Source organism: Pongo abelii, chromosome 1 (genome assembly GCF_028885655.2).
Source record: "Pongo abelii isolate AG06213 chromosome 1, NHGRI_mPonAbe1-v2.0_pri, whole genome shotgun sequence".
NCBI lineage: Eukaryota > Metazoa > Chordata > Mammalia > Primates > Hominidae > Pongo > Pongo abelii.
The window spans coordinates 140469261-140483989 of NC_071985.2; the positions used below are offsets into that span (position 1 = coordinate 140469261).

The window sequence follows — 14729 nt, forward strand, 5'->3', positions numbered from 1 at the left end:
AGTGAGGCATACCATTCCTCTCTCCTCCTCCCCACTAAGAGAAGCCTCACCTTCTCCCCAGGGGGAGTTGGGGAGAGAAGGCAGAAATGTTATACCGGACTGGCATTCCCCCCATGCAGAAGGAAACCTCATGAGTGGGAAGCAGCATTCCTCCCCGACTGTGAGTGACGGTGATATGCTGGCCTTTGGGCTATTATAACAGGATGGAGACTCTTAGCAAAGTTTTAATGATTTATAAATCATTTTCATCATTTACAGAACTATGGAGACATTCTGTCAGGATAGTGTGTGTGACAGTATGGTTTTAAAGTTCATATCTTCTAGAAATACCAGCAAAATATTTACAGATAAACTGATAGGATGTCTGGGGTTTACCTCAAAATTATCCAGGAACAAGAGGGGTGTAATGTAAAAAGATTGTCCACGATGGGTGTTACTTGTTGAAATTAAGTGATGGGTACATGGAGTCCATTATATTATCTCTAGTATAATGAAGATTTAGTTTGAATCTAAACTTTGCTACTAGCTATATATGTCCTTAGCAAGTTACTCTTCCTGAGTCTCCATTTCGTGATCTGTAGAATGAGAAAAGTAAATACTAAAATCTATCACATAGGACGGTTGTTATGATTCAATTAAAATAAGTTACAGGCCAGGTGTGGTGGCTCACACCTGTAATCCCAACACTTTGGGAGACTGAGGCAGGCAGATTGCTTGAGCCCAGGAGTTTGAGACCAGCCTGGGCAACATGGTGAAACCCTGTGTCTACAAAAAATACAAAAAAATTAGCCAGGCATGGTGGCGCACGCCTGTAGTCCCAGCTACTCAGGAGGCTGAGGTGGGAGAATCGCTTAAGCCTGGGAGGCGGAGGTTGCAGTGAGCCGAGATCGCACCATTGCACTCCAGCCTGGGTGACAAAGTGAGACTGAGACCTGTCTCAAAAAAAATAAAATAAAAATAATTATAAGTCCATTATATAACACGTAGAAGACACTCAAAAATTAGTAACTATGATTATACCTGTAAATAGAAAAATAATAAGGCATCTTCTTCCTTAAACATGGAATGTTTGCTTTTTGGCATGTGTGTGTTTCCCCCATTTGACTATATTAACTTGGATTTTGTTTTAACAGCTCAGGTGCCTAAAAGGCCAGAGGGGCTTCTCGGGCCAACCTCCTTTTGATGGAATCCACATTGTCAACCATTTAATAGGAGATGATGAATCATTCCATTCCTCCGATGAAGATTTTATAGATAATTCCTTACAGGAAACTGGCGTTGGTTTTCCTTTGCACAGAAGATCTGGCTCGATGTCTTTGGACCCCGCAGTGGCAGATGGTAGTGAGAGCGAAACAGAAGACAGTGTGCTGGAGACCAGAGAGAGCAACCAAGTGGTTCAAAAGGAGCGGCCCCCGAGAAGAAGAGAGTCGTATTCAACCACTGTCTGACCATCACTGTGACCTAGACTATGGATTTATTTAAGGGATCAGTTATCATATGATTAGGGCTTTTTGGAAATAATTTGTTTCATATGTATATTATATATATATATATATATATATTTTACAGTCTTATCTGCCTTTTTATCTTTGCCAAATCTTTACCACTGATTTACCATTGCCATAAAGTAGACTGGTATATGGTTAATGTGTAAAACAAGGTTCTAACAGTATTACTGAATATTAATGTTTCTTGTTTAGAAAAATGCAACTGTATCTATATGTGGGAACCATTCTGAAGTTCAAAACTATGGAAAATTGAATTTTCTTCAGACAAAACTGCTCTTGTGCAATATTTTATGCTCAGTGAGCAAATTGTGTATTTATGTTTATCAATTTGTTCTCAAGGTGGCTGTCTACAGACATTTGACCAAGACATACATCTGATTTACCTTGTGTTTTGTTTTTTTTATTGTTGTTTTTTTTTTAAGATGGAGATTCACTCTGTCACCCAGGCTGGAGTGCTGTGGTGTGATCTCAGCTCACTGCAACCTCCACCTCCCAGGTTCAAGCAATTTTCCTGCCTCCGCCTCCCGAGTACCTGGGACTATAGGTGCGCACCACCACGCCTGGCTAAGTTTTTGTATTTTTAGTAGAGATGGGGTTTCACCATGTTGGCTGGGCTGGTCTTGAACTCCTGACCTCAAGTGATCCACCCACCTCAGCTTCCCAAAGTGCTGGGATTACAGGCATGAGCCACTGCACCCAGCCTACCTTGTCTGTTTGTGTCTGGGAGGTTTTTTTTTTATTTTTATTTTTTCATGAAAATTATTGGTGGGCCACTGAAAGTCCCCACACACAAAGCCTTTATTCTATATAATTTCATAAACACAAATTCATGATTATCTGTTTTGAGAGTTTTAAGTTTTGTTTTAATGTTTAACTTTTATGTGCATATGATGCTTCCATGTGTTGATTACTAGAGTAGTAGGTTAACTATACAGACATACTGTTTATTTGTACATATTTATAAATCTGTACCACCTAACATTGAACATCATTTTATATGAAGAACATACATGTTGCAAAATGACTGCTTTCAGCATCTAACAGGACTTCTGTAAATAATAGGTTAAAAGTTAAAAATAAAACACTAATGTTTTAAGAGCTTTAGTATTTTGCTTAGCATTCAACACTAGCAGATTCATAACTGATGCCTGTTCAAAAACACTATTGGTGGAATCTTTTATTTCATGTAACTACTAAATTTTTCATGACTGAAGAGGTTATAGCACGTATTAGTTAGTGCTAATATTCTACTGAATATAATTTAAGCAATGGGCTAAGGTCCAAGAAACATAGCAATTATATCTACAAATAATCTATTAACATGATCTTCAGAATCTCTAGTTTTTGTTCTATAGATAAAGCCATAAGAATCCTTTCCTACCAGTTTTTCCTATATCATTTAGATATTATTTCCTAGAAAACAGGATGCCCGTCACTGATAAATTAGAGAAAACACCCAAATTATACTTGCACTATGGAAAGACGACATGAATATGTTGACTGGGTACTTTCTACTCTCATTTTTGTTAGCCTATGAAAAAAAAACATTTTGTTAACCTATGGAAAAAGCCTTGGAAGAGAAAAGTAGAATGCAGTATGTATGGAGGCACAGTTTTGCACAGTATGTTGCATGCGGCAAAAAAAATTATGAAATAGAGTAGAAGAGATAAAAGTCGTTTTCTGTCAAAAACTAGGAGTTAAGCCTTCAGGTACATTGTGGACTAGGCTTTCCAGCAAGGTTTTTGTAGCTATTTGCTTGCCTGAGAAATGAAATTGAAAACATACCCCTGTGTCTGTCCTTAACACCAGGCTAAATTCTGGTGGTTAAATAACTTGTCTGTGGTTACAAGCTAGTAAGTAGCAGAGCCAAGAATTTTTTTAATATAGAGACAGGTGTCTCACTGTGTTGTCCAGGCTGGTCTTGAACTCCTGGCCTCAAGCAGTCCTCCTGCCTCAGCCTCCCAAAGTGTGGGGATTACAGGTGCGAGCTACTGCGCCCAGCAAGAGCCAAGATTTTAACCTAGATCTCCCTAAAACCAAAGCTTTTGAAAGGGTTCAGCTGAAGAATTTTTCAATTCTCTGTTTTGTTTTGTTTTTATTTTTGTTTTTTGAGATGAAGTCTCACTCTGTAACCCAGGCTGGAGTGCAGTGGTACGATCTTGGCTCACTGCAACTTCCACCTCCCGCGTTCAAGCGATTCTCCTGCCTCAGCTCCCAAGTAGCTGGGACTACAGGTGCACGCCACCACAACTGGCTAATTTTTGTATTTTTAGTAGAGATGGGGTTTTGCTATGTTGGCCAGGCTGATCTCAAACTTCTGACCTCAGGTGATCCCCACCCGCTTTGACCTCCCAAAGTGCTGGGATTACTAGACGTAAGCCACCACACCTGGCAATTCCCTGCTTTTTTGACAATGTAATTTAAATGAATTTGATTTAAATGTCTCCTGAATATATATACAGATAGATATATGAGTATCAACACTTACAAGCTCTACACAGTCTGTAAGTGTAGATACTACTTACTCGTAGGATTGTCTTGTGCTTTGGGGATTTTTGTTCGGAGTTCTATACTATCAGCCCAGAAAGCTGTCAATGTCCAAGTGAAGTGAGATGATGCGTGGCCACATTATTGCTTTGACCCTCACATCAAGAAATCTGAATGATCTGGACCAGGGGTCAGCAAACTGCAACCTACAAGCTATTCCAGTCAGCTGCCAGTTTTTACTTTTTTAAATAGTTGGGGAAAAAATTCCAAAGACTGATATTTTGTGTCACATGAAAATTATATGAAATTCGAATTGCAGTGTCCATAAGTAAAGTTTTATTGGGGCACACCCACGCTCACCCTTTTAAATATTGTGTATGGCTGCTTTGTGCTACAGTAGCAGAGTTGAGTCATTGCAAGGGAGACCATATGGCCCAGGTAGCCTAAAATATTGATCTGATCCTTTACAGAAAAAGTTTGCTAACCCTTGATAACAGATACTCTAAAATGCAGGTTTTTCTTCTTCAGTTTAGCTCAGTGGTAGGTCAAATTGTTTGCTTTTGCTATTAAGCTTATGATTTGGAAACGTAAAATTTCATGGTGGATCTTATACTCAGAACTATTCAAAAGGGAAAACATGCAGCCATTTTATATGATGAAGTCTCTTATTCCATAGAAAACTGTAGAAAGATATCTGTATCTTTGGAAAGGAGAAAGAAAGGAAAGAACTCCAGAATCCCATCACTGTTCTTTAAAGCATGCATCACAGGCCTTTAAGGGTATGCTTTATTGAGTAAAGGTTATAGTTTGACTTTAAGATAAGATAATTTTCTAGAATCATGTTTGAATTCTAAACTTTGATATTCTTAAGTACCATTTCTGATTATGAATTAGGTGTTAAAATAATCATGGTAAGGAAACCTTAATCTGTTGAAACTCTTGTAATTTGGACAACAAAAAAACTAGAAATAACACTCTTTTCTTTGAAGATCTGATTCAAATACACCTTAGAAGAGTTTAAAATCTCCCAGGCCTTTAGGATGCAATAGGATATTATGCCCTGGTTTGACTCCTTTTCATTCAAATTAATGTAAGTATGTTGTTCAAGACTTTGAAGCATTGAACAATGTTCTCGATGAATTTTATTTAATCACTGACATTTTGTGATATTTAAATGTTATTAAGTTAAACACTTAGAGTTGAGTATATTCGGGGAGAAAAGTGAATGAAATGACTCATAATAAGAAAGCTTGCTCCCTTGGGATAATTACCTTCCTGGTGTCATTGCCACCCTGGGTTGACAAGCTGCAAGTAGAGGATACAAGTGATGTGAATAAAATGGAAATTGCATTGAGTTAATGAAACAGACACTTTTAGATCAAGAAAACACTTCAACAGCCTTTTTAAAAATTGGCACACTCCTACAGTCCCAGCTACTCAAGAGGCTGAGGCAGGAGGATCACTAGAGTACAGGAGTTTGGGGCTGTAGTATGTAATGATCACGCCTGTGAAAGAATAACCACTGCACTCCAACCTGGGCAACATGGCAAGACCCTGTCTCTTTAAAAAAAAATTCTTCCTGGGAAAAGAAGTCAAAGAAGTAACTTTACACAATTTCTACCCCCACCGTGTTTTTTGTTTGTTTGTTTTTTGGCTAGATACTAGGTATTCAGTGTTTGCTAACTGAGATGTCAGGTTTCAACTAATCAGCCAGTTATTTGGGAAGGAGAAAAACTTTTTCTCAACTCTGAACATGATGCAGTTTATTAACTCTCCAGATAGTGCCTTTGATTGAAAATAAGGTCTACACCTTTTTAAGAATATTATTTCTGACATCAGAAGAAATAATTTAGTTCCTTATTCTCATTTATCTTTTATATAATGCACTGTAATATTCAGGTTTAAAGTAAAATAAGTATATGAATTATATTTTGGTAAAACTGTTTCATGACCAGCTTGATTAATGTATATTAACATACCAGACATTGACAGCAAACATTTCATGAAATCAATTATGTACTTACTAAAACAATGAGTTTTAGCTTGAAAGTTACTGCTGCTCTATTATTAACAAAACTAAGTTTTAAAAATTAATTTTAATTCTGCTGAAATTTAATTTCTGGTTAAAGGTATAGTGGATGCTATTTATGATCCAAGTTTTTACATCACATCTATTGATCTGCCTATCCCTTCTTTTTACTCCAAAGAGGAGATGATAGAATAATACATTCAGTATACTACCAAGAAGCAAAGTTACAATGTGTTTCATTTTACTGTTGGAATTTTTTATTGTAACATTGTATGATAACCTGAAATGTTTACGTGTGCCTTTTCTTTAAACAATTAAAGTTTTCCATTTTATAAGAATTTCTGTTTCCTTCAGCTTTTCAACTTTAAAAGAGGAGGGGCATCAAAACACTGTTAACGAATGGGTGGGGCGCAGTGGCTCACACCTGTAATCCCAGTACTTTCAGAGGCCGAGGCGGCCAGATCACTTGAGCTCAGAAGTTCGAGAACAGCCTGGCCAACATGGTGAAGCCCTGTTTTTACTAAAAATACAAAAGTTAGCCAGGTGTGGTGGTGCATGCCTGTAGTCACAGCTACTCAGGAGGCTGAGGCAGAAGAATCGCTTGAACCTGGGAGGTGGAGGTTGCAGTGAGCCATGATCACACTATTGCACTCCAGCCTGGGTGACAGAGCAAGACTCCGTGTCAAAAAAAAAAGGTTGGCCTGATGTGAAACGTTCGTTAGCGAGGTTTGTGCTCCGAAGGTGCAGGGACTACATCCACCTGGTCCACCCACATATTTTTAGTGCTAAACAGAGAATCTGGTACGTGATTGCATTCAGAGAATTTTTTTTTTTTTTTTTTTGAGACGGAGTTTCGCTCTTGTTGCCCAGGCTGGGGTGCAATGGCACGATCTTGGCTCACTGCAACCTCCGCCTCCCGGGTTCAAGTGATTCTCCTGCCTCAGCCTCCTGAGTAGCTGGGATTACAAGCATGCGCCACCACACCCGGCTATTTTGTATTTTTAGTAGAGACAGGGTTTCTCCATGTTGGTCAGGCTGGTCTCGAACTCCCGACCTCAGGTGATCCGCCCGCTTCGGCCTCCCAAAGTGCTGGGATTTCAGTCGTGAGCCACCACGCCCGGCTCAGTAAATATTTTTTAATTTAATGGAAGACTGTCTTTAGTGAAAGATGTCTAGGTTTGTTTCCTTTAGGAACATGCTAATTTTTTGGAAATACCAATAGCAGTATTTTCATCTCACATTGTACTTTAGGTTATTAATTAGCAACTAATTCAATAAATACATTCAATTATATATAATTTGAGTACACATATGGATACTATCATAAAAGGAAAGTTATACCTTCTGCATCTTTATCACAATGGTAATGTCATTTAGTTCACAAGCAAGAGCTTACTATATATTCTGCTTTACTCCCAACAGGAATTAAGGCACGTTTTGAAGATACCTGAAATATGACAAGCTATAATCCAGGGAGTCTCCACCTTGGCACTGACTTTTGGAAGTAGCCAAATAATTCTGTTTTGGGAGGCTCTCCTGTACATCATAGGATGTTTTGCAGCATCCCTGGCCTCTACCCAGTAGATGCCAGTAGCACCCCCTCTTTTAGTTGGGACAACCCAAAATGTCTCCAGACGTGGTCAAATGTCACCAGCAGGAAGGACAGAGAATGAAAATCACTGCTAGTTGAGAACCACTGCTATAAATTTAGAATTGGGTCATAAAAAGAGCCACTCGGGCCGAACATAAAAATATATACATCATTTGGGGTTTTGTACATGGCACAGCAGCTCCCTTACTGCAATCTATTGAAAGTCAGCCCTTGACACAAGGGGTTGTAAAATACAAAAACAAAAACTATACACACACACACACACACCACCCAGGTACCATGATTCATGCCTGTAATCCCAACACTTGGGGAAGATGACATGGGAGGATCCCTTGAGGCCAGGAGTTGGAGACCAGTCTGGGCAAGATGGCCCCAGTCTCTTTAAAAAAAAATTATATATATATATTTATACACACACATATATATACACACACCCCTGTTAAAGACGCATCACAAATTTGACTCTGTTTCCAGTAGTCATGAAAAAAGTAGTATCTGAACCACAATGAGGTACCATTTCACACACCTATTAGGATGGCTATTTAAAAAACGAAAATATGCCCTGTGAAAACCCAGGAGCTCAAAAAAAAAAAAAAAAAAAAAAAAAAAAAAGGAAAACCGTTGGCAAAAGATGTGGAAAAACTGGAACCTTTGTACATTGCTGCTGGGAGTGGAAAATGGTGTAGCCTCTGTGAAAAACAGTTCAGTGGTCTTTAAAAATGTTAATTGTAGAATTACCATGTAACCCAGCAATTCTGCTTCTAGACATATACTCAAAGCAGTGACTCAGATACTTGCACATCAATGTTCACAGCAGCATTACTCATGATAGCCAAAATGTGGGAACAACCCATATGACCAACAGGTGAATGGGTAAGTAAAATGTGGTATATACTATATATACAATGGAATACTATTCAGCCATTAAAAAGTAAAATTATAATGCTACAAAATAGGTGAACCTTGAAAACATGCTAAGTAAAGTAAGCCAGACACATAGTATGGTTCCACTTATATGAGATATCTAGAACAGGCAAATTCATAGAGACAGAAATAGAGTAGACATTACCCAGCAATGGAGGTGAGGGAAGAGAGTTACGGCTTAATGGATATGGAACTTTTTTTGGGATGCTGGAAAAGTTTTGGAGATGGATAGTGGTCGTGGCTGCATGACACTGATTGTACTTAATGCCACTAAGTTGTACATTTAAAAATGGTTAAAATTATAAAAAAAAAAAAAAAGAAATATTAGGCATGTTAAGAATTTAGCATCAGCCAGGCATGGTGGCTCATGCCTGTAATCCCAACACTTTGGGAGGCTGAGACAGGAGGATCACTTGAGCCCAGGAGTTCAAGACCAGCCTGAGCAACATAGCAAGACCCCATCTCAAAAGAAATAAAGAACTTAAAGTCAACTTATTTACTAAAGATATTCAAATAAAGATATTTAGAAGGAAAAAAAGTAAAACCTGCGGTTATAAAATTTGCAGCGCCCATGAAATAAGAAAATGTTTAGGCGTAAAATTCTAGCACTAGAGCACTAGACTGGGACTCAAGCTTTGTACTGATTAATCCTGGACAAATAACAAAACATTATGACCTCCGTGCTGATCCGTGGACACACCAGACTCCCATCAGGACCCTGCCCTTCCTAGGATGCTCAGCTAAATACCACAAGGCAGCTCCCCACCTCCACCAGGTCTCTGCTCAACCTGCACAGGAGGCCTTTTCTGATCCTTCCGTTGAAAAAGCCTCTTCCTAGCTTTACTTTTCTCCATAGCAGTGATTACAGTCTGACATCCTACCCATTTTACATATTTGTTGGTTTATTGTTTATCTCCTCACACTAGAATGCAAGCTTTATGAGTGCAGAGATTTTTATCTCTACCCCAGCAGTGCCTTGGCTCTCAGTAAATATTTGTTGAATGAATGCATGAATAACTGAAGAAGTCATTTTACCTCAATGTCTTCATTATTGAAACGAGATAACATCTGTGAAATACAAATGTTAGTAGAAAGTCCAGGATTCCAATGCAGCCAGCCTAGCTCCAGAGTCCTCTAATTACACTATTGCTTTGGCACAAGGCACAGATCAGTCACTGTTGAGGAAGCAAAGATGAATCAGACCAACTCCTACCCTCATGCATGGGGCAAGAGACACAGGAGTACAGACGCACTGCCGTGGGAATTCAGAGGTTACATCCAACTTGGGGGAGGGGCTTATTTTGCATCCCTACCCCCTCCCTGCCCATTCCCCACCCTGTGTACCGGATGGTGCCGTGACCCTGCCACAACCTTTATGTACCATGCCCCATTCTCTCCTACCCTATGACCTGCTCAGAGGTGACCTACTGATGTCACCTAACTGGGTCTATAGCTGCATCTCTCCTGCACTCCAGATTTTACCAAGAATGTCTGAAAATGAAGCATCTTAAACCAGGCCCAGAGAACCTTTTTAAATCGTCCTGAACTGACTCTCAGTTCACTACTGTGTCCACGGTGAGATCAGAAGGCTGCTGTGTCCTCACTCCCCTGTTGCCTACAGTTGGCCACCTTTTCAGAGACTGCACAGCGTCTTCTCTGAGGCTGTCCTCAGTTACAGGAGAAAGCAGGGTCAGGTGGAAAGAAACCGGTTGGCTTTAAAGATGTTGTTTCTCTGATTTTTTTTTTAAAGGAAATGCATACTGTACACATGAGAGACTCCAAGGCTGAGATGCTGTGGCAGTTGAGATGCACCTGGGAGCTCCTAACTGTTCCCTGCCTCTGCCTCAGAGGGCGGGACGGCAGCCATTGCACACCACCCCCTCCACAGCAAACCAGTCAAGCCTTGTCTCTTCCCCCTACCAAGGGGCTCTTCCCCTCCAGGAGAGGCTTTCCTAGTCTCTGGTGTCACCTATGCCCTTCCTGTCCCAGGACAGGAACAGATGCACCCCATTGGTGCTTGCTGTACTTCTACATTCAAGGCACAATTTTGTGTGTCCCTGCCTAACCTCAACCAGGATGACTTCGTTGTGGGTAGAAGAGATGACATCTTATTCATCAGCCTGCTTTGTCACTTTTGTATGTCTCAAGGTCCAGCATCTGTCCTTGTGCCTGTCACTGGAGTGCAGAATTAGACTAACGATGCTCCATTTACAAAGAGAGTTTTAAAACGTTTAGCACATGAATGAATATTTGTCTCTGCAGCCTCCTTACCACCAAATACGCTTGAGGTCAAGCTTCAGCTTCCCAGGAGTCTGTGAGCCATTTTCCTCTCCCAGCTCCCTCGGCCCAGCTGAATTAGTGCCAGAACTACAAAAGCAAACTGCCAGGTGAAGTGGTAGAAAACCAAAGCATGGGAGTCATGATGTTAAGCACAAATTTTTAAAGAACAATTTCATGCATTTCCACCTGTTAACTCTTAGTCCATTCAGAGGCTGAAGGCAGGTCCAGATCTGCCCTTTTCTGGCAAGCTGCCTTCTAGTTGTGCTGTGGAGGGATGTTCCTGGCGGGCAGCTCCCCATGCCAGTGCTGGGATTTGAGTAATCACAGGCCCAAGTAGGGTGTGTGGGAAGGTGTGCTGTTTGGTCTGGCTCACAGCCGCTGACACTCTGCAGCTATTTTAAACAGATCCCACAACCTTTCATTTGCTTCACTAATTTCTCTAAAATAGAATTGTTTATTTGTGGGTGAAAATTGGAGACGTTTCTTGTTCATCACCAAACTGGTCTTTGGTGAGACTGGAGACAATGCGTGTACTGGAGCCTAAAGGGTTTGGCACATAGTAAGTGTTCAGTCAACAGTAGCTGCTGTTGTTAGCTGAGTTCCCTGAGAAAGATTGTGCATGGCATCTCTGAATTCCCCAGAACCAGTATAGGCTGCTCGGTAAGTAGTTATTGATGTGAATGTTCCTTCTGACTTGACTTCTCACCTGTGTCCTCTGTCCACATAGTATCTCCACATATTTGCCATGTGTGGTACATTGGAAGTATTGTTTGAGGTGATTGCACAACAGTCTCTACTTTCTGATTGCTAGTAGTGGTAATGATAATAGTAGTTATTATTATACAGTAATATCCTGCATTAGTCAGAATAGGCTGGATTTTGCTGTGTTAACAAATACTCTGAAATCTCAGTGGTTTACATCAGTTCTCACTCATGCTGTTTGTCCATCAAATGCTGGCTGTGGCTCTGCTCTATGCTGTTTTCACTCTAGGACCCAGGCTGATGATGCTACTTCTATTTTGAACATTGCTGAGTGTTGTGGCAGAGGGCAAAGGGATACAGTGAACCACATGCTGTCTCCCAAAGCTTCTCCCTGGATGTGATATACATCATTTCGAGGCACATTTCTTTTTCTTTTTTTTTTTTTTTTTGAGCTGGAGTCTCACTCTGTCTCCCAGGCTGAAGTGCAGTAGCACGATCTCGGCTCATTGCAACCTCTGCCTCCTGGGTTCAAGCGATTTTCCTGCCTCAGCCTCTCGAGTAGCTGGGACTGTAGGAGTGCATCACCATGCCCGGCTAATTTTGTGTGTGTGTCTGTGTGTGTGCGTGTGTGTGTGTGTGTGTGTATTTTTAGTACAGACAGGGTTTAACTATGTTGGCCAGGCTGGTCTCGAACTCCTGACCACGTGATCCACCCGTCTCGGCCTCCCAAAGTGTTGGAATTACAGACGTGAGCCACCACGCACGGCCAGAGGCACATTTCACTGGCTAAGGTAAGTCACATGCTAAGACATCCCAGGGAGAGGGTAGTGAATATTTGGAAACATAGTACTTACTCTGTGCCAACAAGTACTCTGAGTACATTTTAGAAACAATGGCTTTATTGCGATATAATTCACACACTATAAAATTCAGCCTTTTAAAGTATACAATTGCATAGTACAGCACAGAGTTGTACAACCATCACCACTATCTAATTTCAGAGTATTTTCATCATGAAAAAAGAAACCTAATACTCACTAGCAACTACTTACCATTTCCTCTTCTCAGCCCCTGGCAACCATTATTCTACTTTCTGTTTCTATGGATTTGCCTATTCTGGACATTTCATATAAATGAATCATAGAATATGTGGCTTTCTGTGTGTGCTTCACTTAGCATAATTTTTTGAGGCTCATCCATGTTGTAGCATCTATTAGTGCTTCATTGTTTTTTCTTTTTATTTGCTGAATAATATTCTATCATATGGGTTTACCTCATTTTGTTAATCTATTCACCAGTTAATGAAGATTTAGTCTGTTGTCATTTCTTTCCTATGATGAATGATGCTGCAATGAACATTTATGTACATGTTTTCATGTGGACATAGGTTTTCAATTCTGTTGGGCATATACCTAGGAGTAGAATTGCTGGGTCATATAATAATTCCATGGTTTTTTTTGTTTTTTTGTTTTTTGTTTTGAGACGGTGTCTCACTCTATCGCCCAGGCTGGAGTGCAGTGGCGCTGTCTCGGCTCACTGCAAGCTCCGCCTCCCGGGTTCACGCCATTTTCCTACCTCAGCCTCCAGAGTAGCTGGGACTACAGGCACCCGCCACCACGCCTGGCTAATTTTTTGTATTTTTGGTAGAGACAGGGCTTCACCGTGTTAGCCAGGATGGTTTCAATCTCCTGACCTCGCGATCCGCCGGCCTTGGCCTCCCGAAGTGCTGGGATTACAGGCATGAGCCACCGCGCCCGGCCAATAATTCCATGTTTAACATTTTGAGGAACTGCCAAACTGTTTTGAGTGTCTGGAGTATTTTACAATCCCACCAGCAATATATGATAAGGGCTCCAATTTCTCCACATCTTCATCAATACTATTTTTTCTTTGTTTTTTTAACATTATTTAATTTTTAATTGAAAAATAACTATTATATATGTTTATAAGGTACAATGTGATGTTTTGATGTATGTTTACAATGTAGAATGATTACATCAGGCTAAACACTTTATGTCTTTTTTTATTTTAACCAACCTAGTGGGTATGAAGTGGAATCTCACTGTGGTTTTGATCTACATTTTCCTAATGACTAATGGTGTTGAGCATCTTTTCATATACTTATTGACCCTTCATATATATTCTTTGGAAAATGTCTACTTAAATCCTTTGCCCATTTAAAAAACTGAGTTATTTGCTTTTTATTGCTTAATTGTAAGAGTTATTTATATATTCTGCGTACAAATCCTTTATTAGATATATTATTTGCAAATTTTGAAAATATTTTCTACTATTCCATGAGTTGTCTTTTTACTTTCTTAACGGTGTGCTTTGAAACACAAAACTTTAATTTGATGAAGTCTATTTTATCTATTTTTCCTTTGGTTGCTTGTGCTTTTGGTGTCATATCTAAAAAACCATTGCCTAATTCAGGGTCACAAAGATTCACTCCTATGTTTCCTCTAGGACTTTTATAGTTTTAGCTCTTACATTTAGGTTGATGAATCATTTTGTATATGGTGAGAGGTAGGAATCAAGTGCTTTTTAAAATAATTTTTTTGTGTTGGAATAGTTTTAGATTTACAGAAAAGTTGCAAAGATAGTAGAGAGTTTCCATACACCCTTCTCTCAGCTTCCTCTAATGTCTAATATAATCATGGTACATTTGTTAAAACTAAGAAATTAAGAATTGCACAATAGTATAAACTACAGACTTTATTCGATTCTACTAGTTTTTCCACTAATGTTTAGGCTGAAAACTTATATTTATTACAGATGGAAATTTGTGATATTGAATATAATTGGGGAAATTTTCCTCTCTAATCATAGGGATAGCTTCATAGATTGTAGTTATCGCATATATTATTGCTATCATGCTTCTTACTATCCTTAGAATGGATATTATGAATTACACAGAGTTATCCTTTCTCTGGTTTAAGTAAGAGCATCCCTCTCCTAGGGCCAGCATACCTGGAGATTAGAGTGGTCAGGGCACGGAGAAGAGTGAAATGGCTGAGAGCGTTCAGATACCTGGTGATTTATCATTAGCTGAATTTTAAATAAACTGCTTTGGATATAGAAAACTCATTGCCAGTTTTCACTGCAAATGAGGGTATCATCTTCTTAGTAAATTATTTGTCAAGGACTGCTGGGTAGCCAAGAAAATTTAGTAGGATTAATGACTAAA

At 39.7% G+C, this 14729-nt stretch overlaps 1 protein-coding gene across 17 annotated transcripts in view; it reads left to right on the forward strand.

Moving 5' to 3' along the window:
• The window catches only part of EVI5 (ecotropic viral integration site 5), a 277149-nt gene extending 270787 nt beyond the window's left edge, over nt 1-6362 (forward strand). For all 17 annotated transcript variants that reach the window (XM_054531115.2, XM_063718560.1, XM_063718554.1 and 14 more), the window contains one exon: nt 1134-6362. In XM_054531115.2, the coding sequence (XP_054387090.1) occupies nt 1134-1448 (315 nt within the window). In that variant the 3' untranslated portion in view covers nt 1449-6362. The remainder of the gene's footprint in view (nt 1-1133) is intronic.
• The last annotated feature ends 8367 nt before the right edge of the window (nt 6363-14729 follow it).